This window comes from Palaemon carinicauda, chromosome 44 (genome assembly GCF_036898095.1).
Source record: "Palaemon carinicauda isolate YSFRI2023 chromosome 44, ASM3689809v2, whole genome shotgun sequence".
In the NCBI taxonomy this organism is placed as follows: domain Eukaryota; kingdom Metazoa; phylum Arthropoda; class Malacostraca; order Decapoda; family Palaemonidae; genus Palaemon; species Palaemon carinicauda.
Window position 1 is genome coordinate 34,623,391 of NC_090768.1, and position 23,140 is coordinate 34,646,530.

Consider the following 23,140-nt stretch of genomic DNA (forward strand, 5'->3'; position numbering starts at 1 on the left):
CCACCCCCTTGTTGGAAGAATATACCTCAGAACTCTTGAACAAGAAGGTAATAAGAAAAGCGAAGTCCATCAGATTCCAGGGAAGGCTGTTTTGTGTTCCCAAGAAAGACTCGGACAAACTCAGAGTCATTCTAGACTTGTCTCCACTCAACAAGTTCATCGAGAACAACAAGTTCCGGATGCTCACTTACAACACATAAGGACCCTTTTACCAAAAAGGGGCGTACACAGTCTCAATAGACCTGGCAGATGCTTACTGGCACCTACCAGTCAGTCGCCCCCCTCTCCTCTTACCTAGGATTTAGGATACAGAAGACAAAGTATGTCTTCACAGCCACGCCCTTTGGGCTAAACATAGCCCCAAGGATATTCACAAAACTTGCAGATACAATCGTCCAACAACTACGCTCAGAAGGAATTCAGGTAGTAGCATACCTGGACGATTGGCTGGTGTGGGCAGCATCCAAGACGACTTGAATACAAGCAGCCGGAAAGGAGCACCTAAGCTTCAAGATCAACCGCAAAAAGTCTCGCCTTTTTCCATCTCAGAAGTTTCAATAGTTAGGAATCCATTGGAACTTACAGTCACACCATCTCTCCATTCCACTGAAGAAGAGGAGAGAGATAGCGGGACCTGTCAAGAGACTAATCAAACACAAGAGGATTTCAAGATGCCAACAGGAAGAGTATTGGGCTCTCTCCACTTTGCAGCAGTGACAGACCCAGTGCTAAAAGCACAGTTAAAGGATGTGTCAGGAGTCTGGAGAAGGTACGCATCAAACGCTCAAAGAGATCAACAAAGGTTGACACCGACCCGATTGAGCACGCTACTAAGGTCGTGGTCAACAGCCAAGAGCCTAGCACAAACCATTCCCTTACAAACACTTCAACCATCAGTGGTATTACACACAGATGCCTCCCTGGAAGGATGGGGAGGCCATTCGCAAGAAAGGACAGTGCAGGGGAATTGGTCGCACCAGTTCAAAAACTTTCACATCAACATCTTGGAGGCTATGGCTGTCTTCCTAACGTTGAAGAAACTATCCCTCGCAGGTCAGTCCACATCAGACTGGTCTTGGACAACGAGGAGATAGTAAGATGTCTAAACCGACAAGGCTTGAGATCACCTCACATCAATCACATGATGTTAGCCATCTTCTACCTGGCAAGGAAGAGAAGATGGCATTTATCAGCAGTTCACCTGCAAGGGTTCCGCAATGTGACGGCGGATACTCTATCCAGGCGAAAGCCGATAAAGACAGAATGGTCCCTACACGCAGACTCATTCTCCTTCATCTCCTTCATGTCGCAACAAGCGACAACAAGAAACTACCTCGTTATGTAGCCCCTTACAAGGACCCTCAAGCAGAAGCAATAGACGCCATGTCTCTCGACTGGAACAGATGGAATCGAATCTACCTGTTCCCACCAACCAATCTCAAGTTCAACTAGGAGACAATATGAATCGTCTTGGAAGAAGTGGGTTTCCTTTGTGAAAGCAAGGAAACCGACAGAAATATCAACAGACTTCTGTCTCTCCTTCTTCATTCACCAACACGAACAAGGCCTTGCTTCCACCACAATAACTGCGTGCAAGTCGGCTTTGACTAGACCTCTTCTGTACGCCTTTCAGGTGAAATCTTCAATAAGATACCAAAAGCACACGCTAGACTCAAACCGGCAACCCCTCCAAAGCCCATAACATAGTCATTGGACAAAGTCTTGCACTATGCTTCAAATATGAACAATGAGGATTGCACCCTAAAGGATCTAACACAGAAATTTATATTTCTGGATGCTATAGCCTCAGGGGCTAGAGTTAGTGAAATAGTGGCCTTATCCAGGAATGAAGGCCATATTCAGTTCATGGAAATAGAACTGAATCTTTTCCCTGATCCTACCTTTCTCGCCAAAAAGGAGCTGCCCACCAAAAGGTAGGGTCCTTGGAGAATCTGCCCTCTGAAGGAAGATGTCTCTCTATGCCCAGTAAGAGTGTCTTAGACCTTATCTTTTCTATAAACATTATGCGAACCAAGTGCATGAGATAAAACACTTTGTGGTGGCGGCAGGTAGTGTCATAAAACCTGTCGTCTAGTGCTGTGATGAACAGTGGACTGTTTTGTGACTCAACAATGTAACGGGTGAATAGGTGTTAACACCTTCTAGTGAAAATCACTATGGTGATTAATGGACTGTTCTATACAGGTGCAGAATCTAACCAATAACACCAGTGCCGTGTGAACATTTGAACACAGTGTTGAAGCATATCCAACATCTAAGTGAAACTAAGCAAAATTAGCTTCACATTTATTGAGTGGCATTTTAACAAATGAATTAATATATGTATATTCTTCCCTTACAGGTCAAAATATATATATATATATAACCATGATGTTTACATATGCAAGGCTAGATTCCTTCTCATGATACATTATTTTTTTTATGAAAATATTTTTCAATCTGCATCTTCTTTTATCCTAAATACTGTATAGCAATAAAAGAATCCAGAGTTTTTCTATTTTTCCTTAAATAGATATCTTGATGGTAATGATTTCCAAAGTACAATTAGGTAATCTCTAGAAAGTTTTCCTTACGGAAATACAAACTTTGAATCCTTATAGTCGAAGTCGACAATTTCCCTGCAGCTGCAGGGGGCAGGAAGCCTTAAGCTAGTTCCAAGCTTAGTGGATATGACAAACAACGGTAATGTCATATATAAGGGTCTAGGAGACCATATAAGGAACTCATTCAAAGTAAAGGCACTTATACAAACCCACAGATATAGTACTTTCAAGTTAATTCTCTGGTAAGCTTCCATCAGGACGACATGGCCGAGCCCAAAAAACGGATTTTGAGCAAAGCGAAAAATCTATTTTTGGGTGAGATAGCCATGTCGTCCTGATGGACCCACCCTTCTTTCTTAAAATGACCCCACCCAAAACTACTCTATCTGCGGCTATTCCTGCTTAAATGCAACTAGGAATGATGGGCCGTAGTAGTACAGGGAGGAGGTCCACCGGGTACCTTAATAACAGCTCCCCTTTCGTTCGCCACTCTTCCCCCTCAAAGACTTAAATCTATTCGGGGTGAAGAATGCTGTGTCATATAAAAAAATACGTCCCCTGATTTTATGCGATATCCTTAAAGATATATTAAGGATACTCGCGCCAGGAGTTAGAATTCTGGAGACCTATGGTTAATTCTCTGGGAGTATCACTGTAGCAAATATCCCTTAGAAAGCTACCTAAAGGAACCTTCCATCAGGACAACATAGCTATCTCACCCAAAAATAGATTTTTGGATTTGCTCAAAATCCGTTTTATCACTAGACATAGCCTTGGCAAAGCATGTAGGCAAGCTTCATGGTACTGTATTTTGTATGTCACGAGTCATCCTGAAAGATGGAATTAGTTTTCCATCTTTATTCCAGGAGCCAAATGCCAGCTCCAAACAACCTCCTAAATCTCGTCTCTATAAGAATTCACCAGCGCTTATCAGGATGCCTTGCTTCTCAGCCCTGTGAGAGCACTAGGGCATTACCAAAATACTCAAGTGCTTTAAGCCACAAAGCCACAGCACAAGAAAGGTAAAGAAGATTATGTCCTAGAAAACTGCATCATTTTAGCTGCCTGAGACCTTCAGATGGCACATCTGAAGGTCTGCAACCATTAAGATGATGGAGGATGAAAGGACCATCCGTGCACAAAGTCAGGGGTATTAACTCAACCTTATCATTCAGAAAGAACCTGTCAAGTGGCACAAGTCCTGAAGGCCGAAGTTTGGAAACACCTTCCAACCTTCACCACCCACTACCTCCCAGAATATACCGACACGTCCTTGGATAACTTTACCTTTAGTCCCGTGGCAGCTGCTCAACAAATTGTGTAGCAAAAATAACTTTCACGGGAAGAGAAGAATCTCATTCAGGATGGCCATCGAGACAATATCAGACTGTGCCGTTGTCAGATGCAGGTAGTACTCATAATTGTGCAAATTTTCTTTCCAGACATGTTTAGTTACGAAGTACTGTATCTCCACCATCATCCCATGCAAGTAGTAGATTTGATGGAACACATGCAAACCCATTTTTCATAATGACCATAAATTCAGATAAAATATCCATCATAGGGACGTAGATTCTTCCATGACAGTCCACCTGTTACCTGGTAAGGGCTTACCCTAACATCTGCAACATCACTCACGGGTCCTAAGGAGCTTGATAAGTCGTGACTTTCGCTCCCATACAGGAACAGGTGCTCTGACATTTTCCAAGAAACCTGAAACAGCCAGTTTGATTCATAGGGACTTCCTCCACCTAGGGATGTCTCCTATTAAAAGACGATACTTTGAATTTGTATAGGAACAAGTCACAAATTTCTAAAGATATTTTTATTTTTCGTAACTACTGTATACAACCCGGCCAACCACACTGCAACCCTCAGGTTTAAGGTCATAAGGGTGCGCAGAGCTGACAGTTGGATGGGTGTGGCTTACCCTCCACCAGAGAGTAACTACTGCCATCATTTAAACAACCTTTTTTGGCTAAGCCAGAATCATACTCATTAATGAACTCGAGTAGTAAACTCTGAGGTTTGGAAAAATTCTCTACAGAATTAGACATGAACTGCATTTTACACCCTTTCCCCTCCTGTACTCGACCATAATTCCCATTATACAGTATATAGTTTTTTATCTTTTTCCCTTTTCCATGATTTCCTGAGTTTTATTTCATGCAGTAGTTTACTAACCTATGATTAGAGAACATCCGTGTAGGAGTTAATATAGACTTCTGACTCAGTCCAGTAGCTTCTAGGAATTTTTCATATGGACCATTGTTAGGTCCACTTGTAGCTTCTTTTCCATCTTTATGACCACTAGATGTCTCTTCTTTATTTCGAAAGTTCATCTGAAACAAAGGACAGTTATCAAATACACATGTAGATTAATTAGAATCGGTGTATTAAAAGTTGATGACAGGAATATAACAGATTTGGATCTTGGTAGTAATAATTCATAATAAATTGGATGAACTAAAAAGGTTAAAGCTTTTGACAAGATCAAAATGAAAACTAGACTTGCATGACCTTAAATTGCCAACTTTCACGTGTAGAGTATAATTTAAATACTTACCATACTAAATTTGATAAGAATTGTTCTTGATATAAATACTAATATAAATGTAATTAAAATATTAAATATTTACTTTCTACTGGTTATCGAGTCCCCTTTTCTCTAGCAACAATGCTGTAATGCTGCACTGTCTGTCGTATCAAAACAAATAAATTATATGTTTTTAAACAATTTTCTTTTAAATGAAAATTGACAGTAAGGTACTGTTAAAAATATATCTATATATATTTCACTTCCCTCCTACAAACAAAGATGTAAGGGTGATATACTTTTTATTTGTTTATTCATTACACAATTGTACTGTGTTTTCTATTTATTACATAACCATTTTGAATTAATACTGTACAAAGATGAGAAAATACATTATTCAAATATTATAAACACAATCCATAAAAAACAGTAAACTACAGTACAATACTTCAAATTCAGAACCATAATGTCAAATATCATTGGAAGAGAATCAAAGGATAATAAGAATATGCATTTTTATACAGGAGTGACTTCTCTCCCAACATACACTATACTGTGCATACCTTTGCTTCTGCTCCATCTCCACACTTCCGTTGTTCAGATGCAGGCAAATTCTCTTTTCCCTGGTCATGAAGACAATCATTACCTTGGTCCTCTTCTAGTTCTAAGGAGTCCAATGTAAATTCCTCAAAATTTTCAGTCATATGATCGCCATCCCTTTCCATTATGAGGTTAATATTATGCCGTGACCGTGGGACATTTGCTGCAGCAATTCTTAGTGATTCAGACAACTGAAAGATAATGAGAAATTGCAGCACAATTCTAGACCTGCCTTAACTGTTCACATTAGATATAACTTTCATCATACACTGCAATTGGGAGATAAAACATATGAGATAAAAAATAAAATCTTAAATAGGGAAAAAAATTAGAATTACATTATAGTAACCTCTATACATTCAAATTAGATATGTGGCAGCATACAAAGTAGGTACAATGTAATAAACTGTAATGCTAAACCATAAGCAGTTGCATTCCATTCCATTTGTAAAGCAGTTTGCTTTTCATAAAGTGACTTTTCAGTAATATAACAGGACATACCTGGTGATCACTTGAGTTCGAAGTATCCAAATTTGTTTCCAAGATGCCATTGCTGCCCTTCTGTGGAGATGAACTGGCATTGTCACTTACATCTTCGCTTGGAAGGCCAATTGTTGTATATCCATCGCCATCATCGCTATCAATGTTCTTGACCAGCAAACCAGAACCAAACTCCACATTCGAATATATATGTTGGTCCTCTGGAATGTCAATCTGTTAAATAAAAAATATAAAATTGAAAAGTAATATTTCATAACCTGCATATTAAAGTTTCATATACGAACCTAGTTGCTTACATCTGCCCTGGGTCATGTTCATCAGAATTAAAAATGGATGAGTAGCAGTGATTATGAACCTACTGATAAAAAAAGTTGTGTATTAATTTTCCTGAACTTATGAAAGGACTGAAAGAGTTATGTGTATTAATTCCCCTGAACTTATGAAAGGACTGAAACCAGCAGTAAATTTGGTCCTCACTTCATAACATGTAATTCTGTGAACCCTAGAAAACCGGTATGAACCACCAAACCAATGATTATAAATATATTTCAAGGTCCAACTTTGTCTTATATAGTGTATTATATTGTTTTTATTCAACAAATTACTGGTTATTCCTTCCTTTAACCATTTTTAGGTCAGGAGATGTTCTCAGAGGTGTAAAAGCATTAAGTTTATGTGCTTCATAACAAATGTGGTCAGATTTTATAAAGTGGTAATAAAGTACTGTCAACAATATAGACATAAATGTTACTGTATAAACTGATTTCACAATACTGTATTGACAAATAAATAGATTTTATAGTTTCCTGAATATCAACAAATCGCTTAAATGCTGTACAAATACTGTAATCCAGAAATTGGAAAAAAAATCTATAATAACACTAACACTAGGAATGCAATTATAAATGATATCTAATTCAAAGTGTTGATTTATCTAAGGGTTGTTGGCTTGTTCATTTGTACCAAGAGATAATTACTGTCATGTTATCAATCTTGTGAAAATTATGAGTAGCTATCTCAAGCAGCAAGTCACAATGATCGTAAGTATTTATAAGATTAGGGTTTTTACTAAACCAACTAACTAACTAACTACTGTTTCTTTTATATCATAAACAATAAATATGTCAAGAAATAAGTAACAAATACAAAAATAATTACCCAATTTCCATAACCATGCTCCTCTTTAACTGCACGAAGAATAACATAGTTATCCTCATCATTTTCTTCATCTTTATTTTCTACCTTCAAGTCATGTTTTGGGGAGGTAATTTCTGAACCATTACTTAGGCGAATGTTTTCATACTCGTGTTCACTTATGGAGTCACTGTTATATCCACTTGTAACCTGAAAATTTTAGAAAAACCATGCAAAATGAGTTTTGAATAAATACAAAAATCATTTTCTAAGAAGCAAAAGGAATGCACATTTTACCAGGCTGAACTAAAAGAGGAAGCATTTTACGTAATTATTCTACATACTGTATAGGACCGTACTAAACATTGATTACATTGTTTCATCAAATTGGGTTTTTGATCGTATGAACACTTGATTTTATTTAAAGTGATAATAGAAATTTTATTACTCTGATTAAGTCTTTAAATGGCTATAGTTCCAGTAATTTTCAAAAAGAAGTAGTTAGGAAGAAAATAAACTTACAATATCAAGATGATCTAAACTTCAATTTTAAAAAGATCTACTTCTCATAACAAAGTTATAATACTCTGAAATGATATGGTAAGAAAGTGACAAGACTACTTAAATTAATCATGTGCAGTATATTAAATTAGGTAATGGCAGAAAATAACTTCTAATTGCTGAATTAATATCTCGTCAAAAATATTACTGTATTCTATACCCAAGTTTCTTTAATAGTATTCGAAGCAATGTTACACAATGGATGTATTTAATCTTGTCTAAAAATCCAATGCAATGCCATTCTGTATGTAATGTACTCAACAATAATCTAGTTTTTATTTACCAAGTTACCATACAATTGAGTAAATAAAAAATGTACTGTACTTCAATACTGAAAATAAAAAGATTTTGAACTTATGAGAAAGCTTAGGAACAAGAGATATACTGACATACCTCATATTCATCCATGATATATGACTTTGAAGTCTGTTCCTCACTTCTCAAAAATTCTGGAGAGCTATTAGAAGTAAGAGTGTTGGCATTGTGTGTATTCATGCCTTCTTCAAACTGCCGTGCCAAACGTATGACTCTTGGAGTGATAGGTTTCAGTGTTGCTTCTGGGGATGAGGGTTCGCTGCTGCCAGACCCACCAGTATTGGTTGCATCGGATTCCTCTTCTAACAACCTGCTGATGGTCGATACTATTGAGCACTCTTTCTCACCCGAAGTCACGAAAACTTGTTGTTGGTAATTTTTATTATTTGGATGTATCTGCACGACACGATTCAAACTCTTAGGTTTCTCGGCAATGGGAGGCTTGTGGAACACACGATTTGTTGTAGCCCTAACAGAAGCAACATTTGGGTTAACATATTCCACCGAATGATGATTTTTACTACTAACTCCATGGTTGTGTGTGTCATGGTGTTTTAACAAATTACCATCATTATTTAAACTAATTAATTCTGATATACTAGTGGCTACACGTATCATCCCAGATGAAGTTTTGCGGCTGACCGGAGAATTATTCACATTTGTATTCTGTAATTTACTGGGTGAAGTGTTACATTCTGTGGATTCAACTCTGCTCACTTTCATCCTTGGTTCAGTTTGATTTGCTTTTCCAGCCTTTTCACACATCTCACTAAACTTTTTCAATTTGTTGATTAAGCGTCTATTATCTCTTCTGAGTCTTTCAATTTCTTGTCTTTGTGCAGAAATAACATTATCTCTTTCAACCAACTGACCAACAATACCTTTCTGCTCTCGTCTAAGCTGAGCTTCAAGGACTAACAACTGGTTTATCACAGACTGAAGCTGCGCATCTTTTTGCTGTTTTAACCGGACAATGACTCTCTTGCTGTCATGTACCTGCAAGAAGTAAATAATTATGAACTGTACACTATTTCATTTTAAATTAATAAAAAAAATTGAATTAAATGTATATCCATAATCCACAGTAAGGAAATTAAAATATCCCAATTCAAAATTCTAACATTGGACTACTACGTCTAAGGACCTTAGCAACCCATTACTCAGAGCAGTGGAAATAAGGAGTCATCTCAAAAACTTCTTAAATACACATGGCAAACGTCATCAGAACTGCCACAAAGCATTCACAATGTTCCTGTACAAAGAAGCACAATCATAATACCAAATAATAAGACAGATTTCCGAGTTCCATAATCTGCTCCCAAAGAGTATTTTAGTTCCTAAAGCTAATCTTTTAGTGTCAAAATACAAAAAAATTCGCTTCAGTACTTAGAATTCACATAAGTTGACCCCCAAAAGGGATACAAAAGAGAGCTCTAGCTCTATTGAGCAGAGAACTTGTTGCAGTAAAAGCCGACTACCTCGTATTCAACTTCATACAAAAGTGACATTAGAAATAACTTCTTAAATGCTAAAATGTAGACCTTATCATTACTGTACACATGATGCAGCTTAGCAGAGAGCCTTGAATTATTTTTTTTCTTATACTGTATATCATCATCATATCTTATCGCACCACTCGTGTATCCAACGGATGGTACTGTCATTTGCTTCCTGCAGATCTACATCAGAAAATGCAGGTCCCAGTGGTCAGCAGCAGAAGATTTGGTGCATGGTCTGGGACGAATCACCTCAGGCACCACATTCATTCTTATATATAAAAAATGAAATGAAAATCGACACTGTACAGCATAACTTACAATGTCTTCACACCATCCCTTCACATCCTAGTTGCACTCACTTCTGTTCCCAAATTCTGCTACACATTCTCTGAAACTTTACTTAATAGTGCAGCTAGAGGGTTTTTCCCTAATCGCATCTAGGTCCAAGATGGCCCCACATATCCAAGCGATGTGCCTTATGGCCCCAACTCATAAACCCAGAAATGATTTGACCGCTGATCCTAGTCGATTCCAAAAACTGGTCTAACCTCAAACTTGGCTGAATTTAGGTATTGAGAGAATTAATGACTAAAAAGAAATGTTTGCAAATAAGACAAAAGTAAGATTACATTGTGAAAATAGCCTTCATTTAAGAACAGATTTCAGATATGAGAAGCAAATTTGTTTAGAATTGTCCATCACACTGAAATATTATACTAATCTCTTGCAGAAGTCTCTGAGTTTCTGACTACTACTATTATTTATGAGATTCTCAAGTGACAAAGCAGATTTGACAGAGAATACTCTGAAACTGTAAAACTCATTTGGTTGTGATATCATGCATGCAATTACCTATGGGTTATTAAAGACACTATTTCATATTACTGCACTCTGATTTTCAGTTATTGTATATGCATAGTGCAAATGTTAATTTAAATTTATCAAAACCTTTGGCCTTTATTCATCTTGACTTTTTTTCTCCAATGGAGGTTGTTTCATCACTTGAGAAAACAGCCAGTTAATATTCATTTTAATATTTCTAATACACTAGTACAAGTTAACAGACAAATGTGAGGGGGACATCCTGAAATCGTATTGCATATCATGTATGAACGAGAAAGAAAAATTAAACAAAATGGAAAAAGAAACCGAGTATTCACTCATTTAGAAAAAGGTACAGAAGCAAGGTATTCTAATGGTATCATAAAAGTATAAAATTACATAATACCAGCAAGGTTTAGTGTAGGCATAAACAAGGAAGAGGGAACTTAAATAAAAATAAGAGTGCATGAAGGATTTGCTGGTCCAGGTATTGTGTATGAAAATGAGGCGTAGATGTTGAATGGCATGAAATGAAAAAAAAATCACTGAATTATGTTGTATGTAATTGGATAACAGAAGACCTGAAAAGGTGATGTGTACATATGTAGAAGTATAAAGAAAAAAAAAAGTTTTGTTGTCCAAAGATGGATCATGTGGTAAGAATGAATTACGGCAGGTTAGTAAAAAGTATAATTTATAACCAATTATGTTAGTCTACCAAAAAAGAAGTGAATGGCACATTATTATTATTATTTTTATTATTATTATTATTATTAGCTAAGCTACAACCCTAGTTGGAAAAGCAAGATGCTATAAGCCCCAGGGCTCCAACAGGGGAAAATAGCCCAGTGAGGAAAGGAAATCAGGAAATAAATAAACGATATAAGAAATAATGAACAATTATAATAAAATATTTTAAAAACAATACCAACATTAAGAGCTCTTTCATATAAAAACTATAAAAAGACTTATGAGAGCCCAAGACGAGGGGTAGACATGCTCTTGGTGAGCTTTATGTGCTAGTATATGAAGTAGCTAATATACAATGAATGTGGCAGTAACCATTAACTAACACCCCCCCCCCCTTAGGAAAGAAACTATTATTTATATGCACGTGCAATTATTACTACAGCAATAACAGCAACCATATTATCGCTGAACGGAAAACAAACTGCATATTAAGCACTGTATAACGAGGAGCATTTGCACGGACTCGAAGGAGTGCCCTTTTAGCTCGGAAAAGTTTCCTACTAGCTGATAATTTGAAATTATTTTGCCCCACCAATCAGGTAATACGAAACTTTTCCGAACTAAAAGGGCACCCCTGAGAGTCAGTGCAAATGCACCTCATTAAAAAAAATTGAGAATAGTGGACACAGATGTGAAAGATAATGGAGTTTTAATAATGATCGTCAGCGCTATACACGATCCTCCTTAGATAGGGCATTATCATAAACATTAATGTCATACTACACCCATCAATACTAAATATGGAGGAGGCTACGGAAAGGATTAGTCATCGGCCGACCAAGGCTGCTTTCGTCACAGATGTTTAATTTGCATGACGTCATAATGGACATTTATGGAAACATGCCGCTGCGCCTAGAAACAAAGGGAATTTTTCCTTAATGAAATATGAAATCGGACAACATAAGCAACCAACAGCTACGGAGAAACTTAGGTAGGATGGTTATTTACTTGATAAATCTTGCTTCATGTGCTTACGTAAGTGACGTTAATTTATGATTAAAACAAGATATAGCACTACTGATAAAGAGCTAATGTTCTGTAAGAACTACAGGTGCAAAATGAAGTATAAAAAAAAGAACACAGGACAGATGAAGCATCACATATGGTGATAAAAAACAGATGGCCAACAGAACAGAAAAGACGTATACGACTAGGCTAGCCCCAGCCAAAAAAAAAAATAAAAAAAAATTGTGAACTTGATAAACGCCAACAAGTTAAGAATGTCAACGGATTTATTTGCTAAAACATTTACTAATGATAACTATTTACATGTCAACCAATATTCACACAAATGAGGTATGAGTACATATAGAAGGTTGAAGTAACTCTTAAGAGTTATCGTATAACTTGGTAACTCGTAACCTTATAATGTCAGAGTTCAAGTAGTCTTATTTTTTATTAATAAATCATAAAAAGTTAGATTGAAAAACATAAAAACGACTTTATTAACTGCCTGTTGTAACCTCTTATCGATCTTCAAGCAATGTAATGAAATGCTGACAAAGTTTTTCCTTTTTTTGGGGGGGGGGGCAACTAAAGCTTCATTAATTCGAAAGGAAACTGCAAGGACATGATAGCTACATAGGATAAGATATGATACATCTTTTACCTACATGACTGAGTAATTTACAATCGAAAAAAATCTCACCTCAAATAAACCGCCGTTTAAAATCTCAAGTTACCTTATAATGAAAGCTATGAAATATAGCAATGATTTAATTGCTTTTCTAATACTGACATTAGAAAAAGAGTAAATAAACTCATAGAGTTCAATGCGACGGTCATAACTGTGAGGCTCTGTTATGTAAAATTTAATGGTGGTAATGATAATATAGCACTTCATGCATAAGCAGTCATCAGTAGTGCGTCAACCCCCTCCAGACATATTGCGTCATTCACCTCTTGCATGCACTACTCTACCTTTGAAAAGTTGAGGCATTTTTCTAATACCTCTTGCAAATCTTGTGTGTAGTTTTGCACATTATACAATTACCTTTACTTCCTTATTATGAAAAAGTCTTTTGGTCCAGTATGCTACTCTAATCCGTAAAAATTTAAACAATGCCAGCATAAGTTTTTATAGTTTATATATCATAAATCTAATTTAATGATGTTAATGTTCTTAAAATATTTTATTTTGATTGTTATTACTTATCTTGTAGTTTATTTCCTTGTTTCCTTTCTTCACTGGGGTATTTTTCCCTGTAGGGACCATTGGGTTTATAGCATCATGCTTTTCCAACCAGGGTTGTAGTTTAGCTATTATTATTATTACTACTACTACTACTACTACTAATAATAATAATAATAAGAGTGCCTGAGGCAACCAACGCATCCGACATTGGCATAACTATAACCACCATAGATCTTGTATAACCAAAAGAAAAATCATACCCTTATATAGCGATGACAAAAGCACGAATGACTCACCTTCTTTTGATATATGGCTAGAAGCTGTGCCATCCTATCTGACACGTGATCGTTGACTACCGAAGGGTGGTACCGGCGAGGATCTTGATCGTAATCTTTGCCGACAGGACACGGCTGTACTTCCGGCTCTTCTTCGTCCGAGTGAGAGGCGTCCATCTTGTGTTCTAGGTCGGTGTCTTCCCCGGTAGAGGTCATCTGAAGAAAAAGATGGTGAGATTATTACCGATTGCTAAGCTACAACCCTAGTTGGAAAAGCAGAATGCTATAAGCCCAGGGGCTCCAATAATGAAAATAGTGATATGATAAGAGAACAGAAATAGAAAATAGATTAGTAAAACGTATCCCCATGTCTACCCACGAATCCTCCTCATCCAATACAAAAGCAAAAAGAAAATCTCGAGGGAACGGAGTCTTCCTGACAAAGCTGCAACGTGCATGAATGACCACTGCACGCACATGAAATCAGCGATGTGAAGAAATGTCGGAAGGTCCCGAGACTCACAACTTCACCTTGGAAGGCAACACGAAGGTAAAAAAATGCTGGTGAAATTGATTTGCAAAATTTCTGCAATAGAAAAGTGACTAAAACACTTCATTTTAAGTATTCAAACAAATTATGGATGCCTGTCCATCAATTGCAGCCGTAGAAACATACTTGATGCAATTTGCTCTTTTTTTGGTCAAGGTTAATCATCATCATCTCCTCCTATGCCTATTGACGCAAAGGGCCTCGGTCAGATTTCGCCAGTCTTCTCTATCTTGAATTTTTAATTTAATACTTCATTCATCAACATCTACTTCGTGTTTTATAACCCCCAGCCATGTAGGCCTGGGTCTTCCAACTCTTCTAGTGCCTTGTGGAGCCCAGCTGAACGTTTGGTGAACTAATCTCTCCTGGGGAGTGCGAAGAACGTGCCCAAACCATCTACACCTACCCGTCATCATGATCTCATCCACATATGGCACTCGAGTAATCTCTCTTATAGTTTTATTTCTAATCCTGTCCTGCCATTTAACTCCTAATATCCTTCAGAGGGCTTTGTTCTCAAATCTACAAAATCTATTGGAGATTGTTTCATTGCCATACCATGACTCATGTTCATTCAGTAACACCGATTCAATTTTAATATATTGTTCAAGGTTACAAATAAGAAAAAAAAAATCTTCCCTTGGTATAGATACCATAGAAAGCTGTATACATGCTGAACAAATATAAGACTAAGAATAGCATTTTATTAAAAAAGGGAAGGAGTTAGTCATTAGAAGTCTCAGGCATAGGAGTCTACACAACAATATTCTAGCGAACATATTTCTCCCGGAGGCAGATCCTGTCTGAAGTACTAATTCGGCATCATGACTAGATTTAAGACATGTTGCCCCCTGCACACCACAGTACGTTTCTTTAAAACAAATTATCAATAAGTTGGAAAAGAATTACGAACTGGTAAAATTTACTCCATACTCAAAATAAATCAGTCTTTATAATTTTACGTCAGAGCAAATGATATGAATGGAATCTCTGACTCCGCAGGATTTTAAAAGGAAGTTCATCTCATGTAACATACAAAAAAGACGTTCTACGAAAAAAGGAAAAAAAAAAAAAAGGGGCCGTTCATTTCTATACATGATCAGTGTTCATGCGTGCGTGTGACTATGTCTGTGACCTCTTGTCCACGGCTGCAAGAGTGCAAGACTTGAGTATGCTAAAAGACCGTTATGGACCCAGGGCTCCTTCGAACACGTCCAAGCCTTGCTAGCGTTTGCTTGTACAGTATGAGTTCAGTCCATCTGAGCTCATGTCCATGGCTGTCTTACTTCCAAAACCCAAACAAATCTCTGTTATTCACAGTAAGAGTTGTTGTGACGGCCATCTCTAATATCTGTATGTCTGTCTATTATGGTATATTGCAAGTTCATTAATATGGACAGCCATTCACGAACTGGAGAAAGATACAGACGTATAAGGGAGAGAGTTGGGCCAAAGAAAGATTGAGAGAGAAAGTAAGAAGCATGAACAGACTTCTCTTGGTTAATGACTGCTGCTGCTGTTTCTGCTTAGGGGGTGCTCTCTCTCTCTCTCTCTCTCTCTCTCTCTCTCTCTCTCTCTCTCTCTCTCTCTCTCTCTCTCTCTCTCTCTCTCTCTCTCTCTCTTCAACTCAAGATTCCTGTGACATAACTATACTATTTACAGATATTCTAAATCAGGAAACGTACACCAATTTTGTATAATTTCTTTGCAAATAACTAAAAACAATAAGAATCCCTTAGTAACTACGTAATTATAAATAGTCTAAGGATAGAAATCAATTGATAACTTTACACAATTTCAAGAGGAGCCTGTCCTACCTAGTAAACGCGGTCGTTTGAAAATAAACAACGTCTAATTGACAGGTAAAAATAGACAAAAATCAAAATTACGAAATCTAGCACCAAATCTGATTATTGTCTCTATTTTTGGACTTATTTTAGGAGCTTGAAAACCGACACATTGCATCCCCTCGAAGGGAGAAGAGTCGCGATGGAGGAGGAGGAAAGAGAGGCGATTTCATTTTCTATCTTCTGCCCCCTCCCCCCTTTCTACCTCTCCTACTCTCTTGCCACTGAAGGTGCCTGGAGAGGTATATGAATTCTGAGAGCCGCGATTTCCCTCTCGAGAGTTTAAACAAAGGTATCTCTCTCTCTCTCTCTCTCTCTCTCTCTCTCTCTCTCTCTCTCTCTCTCTCTCTCTCTCTCTCTCTCTCTCTCATCGCCTTAGTCATGAAATTAAATCCTCTTCCTGGAAATACGTAAAGTTATTTTTACCAATTGTCATTACCATTTTTTTATCTATAACAGTTTCCTTTTCAATAAAGCAACTTGAATCGCAATCTACCTTCGTCTCATATCTTTACTCCTGGTGCGGTGAATTTCTTCCTAAATTTTCCTTGTGATGAATCTACTTCCTAAAGGCTTTACAGGCAAAATAATTTTGTAAGGAATTAGCAAGAAAATTTTCACCAAATCAAAGTTTATAAAACTTGAACCGCTACCGTTCGTTGCAGCTGTAAATCGCGAGACCACATGTAGTTCGGTAGGATTACAGCTAAAAAGTAAGGAGGAGGAGGAGGAGGTGAATAGGAATGAAGGAGAGGGTGGTTATGTAGTGGAACGATGGCATAGAACATGGCAAAGCAGAGAGACAGCCGCAGGGCAGCAGCAGCATCATCGTGGGCTGGCTGTTTCTGCCGCCCTGGTCGGTGCCCTGCCCAGAGCACTACGACCCACTTTACCACTGGTACACTGATTTCACTTTTTACGTCCAGACTCCTGCAACGAGCTAACAGCAGTCCTGCAGCGGGCCATCTTTCCGAGTCTAACTCCAAGGGAAGTTGTGATAGAAGGCTACAGGTTACCAGAGGTTTTCCAGACTTTCATTTGCTAATATACGAGTATATACCATGTTCAACATGAAATAAGGTTAAAGGGATAAGTGACAATACTATTTACGCTTGAACGATTGCGTAAATAAAATATAAAATTCATTTTGCTTTGTTAAGACTGAATTTGAAGCTGAATATTAAATTACGTCTGAATATAAACAAACAATGCATTGGACGAGTGAATTTCGTTGAAGCTGAATATTAAATTACGTCTGAATATAAACAAACAATGCAATGGACGAGTGAATTTCGGAGATGCCCAATGGGTGGAAAACAAAAAGAAGTGAAAGGTGGAGATTATATCGACGATGACTCTAGGAGTTTTCTTGGCCTTAGATGAATCATCTAGAGAGAGAGAGAGAGAGAGAGAGAGAGAGAGAGAGAGAGAGAAGCGTTATCAAATATTTTTATCTCGACCATTACGGAGATTTCATGATAGCAGGCCCCTGGAAGTGAGACCAGGGCTGAAGTGGAAAAAGGTAATTCTTGGAAACAAAATCACAGAGAGAGAGAGAGAGAGAGAGAGAGAGAGAGAGAGAGAGAGAGAGAGAGAGAGAGCAAATTCTAGAAAGCTATCATACATTCCTCTCGCACCATTCATTAAGTGTCATTCAAAAAACCCTCTTCTTCACATAAACTGTCAGTTGATAAAAGAGACCTATCTTATACTTTCATCTTGACCCGCAACAATGTGGTTCATTTTATCCAATGCTATCTCCGAGTGCTGCAAAGTATGCTAAAACTGGCAGATCACGCCAGAGATACGAGACGGTGACTACTGGAATTTTCGCCTGGGTAACCCAACCATCAATTAAAAGCATTCAAGTGATTGGATGACTTGGTTTCTCAGTGTTACGATGGCAGAGGGAAACTTCGTTGTTTCTTAAAGAGAAATTTCATATCAGGTATGCAAGTGTACAGATACAATACTCATCATCATCGTCTACGCATATTGACGCAAAGGACCTCCGTTAGATTTCGCCTGTCGTCTCTATCTTGAGCTTTCAATTCAATACTTCTCCATTCATCATCTCCTACCTCACGCTTCATAGTCCTCAGCCACGTAGGCCTAGGTCTTCCAACTCTTCTAGTGCCTTAGTGGAGGCCAGTTGAAAGTTTGGTGAACTAATCTCTCTTTGGGGAGCGCATATATTCTGTCGGAAAATTCCTGAATGTAGTTCCAATTAATCATAGTTTAAAAGACTCCTTTTTCAATGGGAATAATTTTTCTGAAACTTTTAAGATGAAACGTCTTTGTTGATCTCGAAGATGATGTTTTAAAATAATGAACGACACACGCGAAGGAGACGCATAGAAATAAGCTTTCTGCATCCTTGAACATAGACTTCAACGGTTTCTTATGGATAATTGTTACGTAAAATGCAATGTCACGTAAGATATTGTCACATTCAGATATATGTCGTAACTGATTGTTGGTTATATGTACAATGGCAAACAAATAATGATTCAATAAAAAAAAAAAAAACACTTCCTGAGTTCCAAACATTTCTATAGTAAAAAAAAAAAGAAAAAAAAAAGTCCTGGGAAATTTTTAAAGCAAATGCATTGTCCTGCTAGAAGTTATAAACAACAACAAAAAATGTGTAACTTAAGAAAAGTCACAATCGGTTTCAGCCCAAGGAAAGCAACGCAAAACTAAAAACTTCGGAAGTTAAAAGATTGACCCTGAAGTTTATCTAGACAAAACTTCCTCCTTTGGCCTCTGGGAGTAAGCATAAATAAATAACAAACTCACCATTTCATAATATAAACACAGTAACGACGCGTTCATTAATATCCTGTCAAATGGCAAGCTTCAGAACCCTACTTAAAACAGGTTTATCTTTTATAAAGTTACAGATCAACAATCAATCGGCTCTCAATGAAATATGAATGGGCAAAAAAAAAAAAAAAAAAATGATAATTAAAAAAAAAAATTGTTACCGTCAAGAATTTAACTTTCAATATAAACATTTATTTGCATGGTCCATACATACTTCATGGGCACGTATTTCTTATAAACTCTCCTTAAATACTCTTGAAAAGTAATCTCATGAAAACGCAACACATAGAAAGGAAAGTCCTATTTCCCTCTCATTTCTGAGAAGGGAGAATAAAACGTGTCTTCGCATATAGCAGAAATCCTTTCATCCTACACGACGCGTTTTAAGGAGATTCTTCGTTCTAAAATAATTCTGATTAAAAAAATATATGTAGATTCACTCTCCACATGATTTCATCACTTTGAAAAAATAGTTCTCATAATAGTTGGGATATGAAAATTTGTACTATTGAGAAAACTATGGAGTTCCTTTGAAAACAACATGAAAAATAGTTCTCATAATAGTTGGGATATGAAAATTTGTACTATTGAGAAAACTATGGAGTTCCTTTGAAAACAACATGAAAAATAGTTCTCATAATAGTTGGGATATGAAAATTTGTACTATTGAGAAAACTATGGAGTTCCTTTGAAAACAACATGAAAAATAGTTCTCATAATAGTTGGTATATGAAAATTTGTACTATTGAGAAAACCATGATGTTACTTTAGAAAACCAAAAGAAGGGTATAAAAGCAGAGAAGCCTGTGGATACAGGCATATATGCACGAACCTGCAACTCCATGTAAATAAACTGTATAGCAGTATACATAGATTTATATAGGCATATCATATCTAAAATGCTCACTTTTTCATACACCAGTCCAAAATCTCACTTGCATCAAATTTATGAAATAGAAATGATAGCAAAAGATAAAATAAATGAGAACTATCCAGTCAAAGCGCTTAAATCAATCAGACCTAACACATATACAACATTGATTTTAAATGTCAAGTACAAGTAATATTTTTTTTCTCAATAGCAAACTATCAATAAATTACAGGTAAACTCTTAGAACATTGAAAATGCTATTAACTGAACCTGTATCTACCAGTCACTAATAAAAGTCCGATGAAATGGCAAATATTTTGCAACATATTTGAGACGTTCCTTTCGTAACCCTAACAATCCATTTGCTATATTCACTTTCAATTCTGAAATGCGTCACGAAGTGATAGCAACCATCAAGCAGGTAATTTAACTGTTAAAAAGCCAATTATGAAATTTTGAGTTTATAATTCGTGATTTCGTGATATGCCAGCGTGGGGATGACCAAAAACAATGAGACTTGTCGTATTAATTTAATATAAAATATTACCAGATTTTAAATCTAAATGTAAAAATTTAACTACATGACATTTTTTTCATTGAGAAAAGACTTATCTCGACCAAAGCGGAGATTTCATGATAGCAGGCCCTTGGAAGTGAGACCAGGGCTGAAGTGGAAAAGGTAATTCTTGGAAACAAAAAATGAGAGGAGAGAGAGAGAGAGAGAGAGAGGAGAGGAGAGAGAGAGAGAGAGAGAGAGAGAGAGAGAGAGAGAGAGAGACTCGGTCAGAGATAAGATTGTTAAAAAAAACAATCCAACCTATAACAGGGTCAAGAGCGATGTCAACCATTTTACCTCTACTACGACGCAATGACAAATATGAGGTCACGCATGCGTTAGGTCACCTGCGCCCTGGGCAACACTAGAATGAGGCAACAGATGGGAAACCATTCACTTTCAGCGTTAACATGTGTTAAAAGTTTTATACGCGTGAGGGGTTCATCATCATCATTAATATTAATAATATCATTAATAATACTATCATAAATAATATTATTAATAATGATATCATTACTAATAATAACAATAATAATAATAATAATAATAATACCATTAATAATAATAATAATAATAACCATTAATATCATTAATAAACAAAAATAAAAATAATAAATAATAATACTAATAATATCATTAATAATAAATCAAAATAAAAAATTAAAATAATAACTAATAACTAATAAAAATAATAAAAATAAAAATAATAATAAAAAAACAAAAAAGATAATAATAATAATAATAATCTTATTCTTATTATTAATTATAATAATAACAACAACAACTATTACTGTTACTATTATTATTATTATTATAATTAATTGCTAAGCTACTACCCTAGTTGGAAAAGCAGGATGCTATAAGCTCAGGGGTTCCAACAGGGAAAATAGCCCAGTGAGGAAAGGAAACAAGGAAAAATAAATTATAAGAAAAGCAACACAACCAAAAAAAATATTTCCTATGTAAACTATAAATAACTTTAACAAATCAAGAGGAAGAGAAATTAGATAGAATAGTGTGCCCGAGTGTACCCTCAAGCAAGAGAACTCTTAACACAAGATTAGTGGAAGACCATTGTATAGAGGCTATGGCGCTACCCAAGACTAGAGATTAATTATTTAGCAATTATTTACTTCTATTGAATTAGAAATCCAGAGAGAGAGAGAGAGAGAGAGAGAGAGAGAGAGAGAGAGAGAGAGAGAGAGAGTTTTCAAAATATGATGAATCCATCCAAGATAAAAAAAAAAAAAAACGAATCCGATAACTAAAAATATTTTGTCAAGAAGAGTTGAAATAATTATACCTCGTTTTAAACTAGTTTAGCCAAGGTCAAAATATACACGCATTAAGATAGAATGTAAACCTTTCACGTTCAAAGAAATATTACATAATAGGCATTTGAATCCCTCAACATATCGTAAACTTAATGCTATTTTTTCGATATCTTTAGAGTGGTATAGGAAATAATCACTTCCATAATTGAAAAGGGCCCTAAGAATATTTCAGCTAAATAAACCCATACTTATTTTCGTCTTGTAAACTCCTATTTACATCATAGAGTCTAAGAGATAAATATTTAACTTTTTCAGAAACATCTGAACATTAATTATTACGACTTAAAAATCCAAAAATGATTAATTGTTACTATTATTAACATATCCGCTAATTATGGTAAAGTACTAAACTTGTATTAGTGTTAATTGGAATGGGGACAACTCATAGTTGAAAACAGAGCCTTTGTAAATGCAAACAATATCGCAAATATACAAGAGTGAACGGATGGTCCACAACTAATAACGGTAATTATTTCGCAATATAAAAATGGCCTTAACTTGAACAATGCAACACACACGCATGGGGGATGGAAGGGGGTATGTGAGGAAGGACAAAAGACTGGTTCACCGTTTTATAATACTACGAATAAATAAAAGGATACTAGAGAGAGAGAGAGAGAGAGAGAGAGGAGAGAGAGAGAGAGAGAGAGAGATGAGAGAGAGAGAGAGAAGAGAGAGAGAGAGAGAGAGAGAGAGAGAGAGAGAGAGAGAGAGAGAGAGAGAGAGGAGAGAGAGAGAATGGTTTCATTCTAGTGAAATGATTACTTCGAAGAGTATAAGGCATATATTTTCTATACAGAACACTGATCACTCAAGGTGTTATTTCTCTCTCTCTCTCTCTCTCTCTCTCTCCCTCTCTCTCTCTCTCTCTCTCTCTCTCTCTCTCTCTCTCTCTCTCTCTCTCCACTGAATAATGATTCCCGATGACAACATTACTTTTCATGTCATCCATCATTCCAAAAAGATATATTTGAATAATGCTCAGATTTTTATAAAAGATATATCTTAAAGATGAAAACTAAATATCTTCATCTTATAGCTTGAATAAAACACCATGCCGTGTCTGTTGATCTTCGGTATTAAAAATCCACAATGATATACGCTGTATATTTAAAAATGCAGAAGCTTTCAGCTGAGGAGGCACTTTGTAAAAAGTGCGAAAGCCTTTACCTTTTTAAATATACAGTGTATATAATTCTGGATTTTTAATACCCACTATCTTTATCTTATTCTCATAAATTAAATATAAAAGGATTCTGCTGACAAGTACCTGTTTCAAACATATGCTATATTGATAAATCAGTTTCAAAATAACTTAACAAAAAATAAAAGGATGCTCGTATCATACTACGTGATAAGATGAGAGGGTGGGAGGGAGGAACCATTCAAAATTTTAGGCTTTTTTTTTTGTTGTTTTTGTCACATTTCTTGGTGAATAGTCACCTCACGGAATGATCATGACACT

At 36.3% G+C, this 23,140-nt stretch overlaps 1 protein-coding gene across 4 annotated transcripts in view; it reads right to left on the reverse strand.

Annotated features, from left to right (window-relative positions):
- The window catches only part of LOC137634459 (uncharacterized), a 486,588-nt gene that overhangs the window by 10,052 nt on the left and 453,396 nt on the right, over nucleotides 1-23,140 (reverse strand). For all 4 annotated transcript variants that reach the window (XM_068366864.1, XM_068366866.1, XM_068366865.1 and 1 more), the window contains 6 exons: nucleotides 13,713-13,907; nucleotides 8,290-9,207; nucleotides 7,360-7,545; nucleotides 6,202-6,414; nucleotides 5,664-5,891; nucleotides 4,749-4,906 (listed from right to left, as the gene is read on the reverse strand). In XM_068366864.1, the coding sequence (XP_068222965.1) occupies nucleotides 4,749-4,906; nucleotides 5,664-5,891; nucleotides 6,202-6,414; nucleotides 7,360-7,545; nucleotides 8,290-9,207; nucleotides 13,713-13,907 (1,898 nt within the window). The remainder of the gene's footprint in view (nucleotides 1-4,748; nucleotides 4,907-5,663; nucleotides 5,892-6,201; nucleotides 6,415-7,359; nucleotides 7,546-8,289; nucleotides 9,208-13,712; nucleotides 13,908-23,140) is intronic.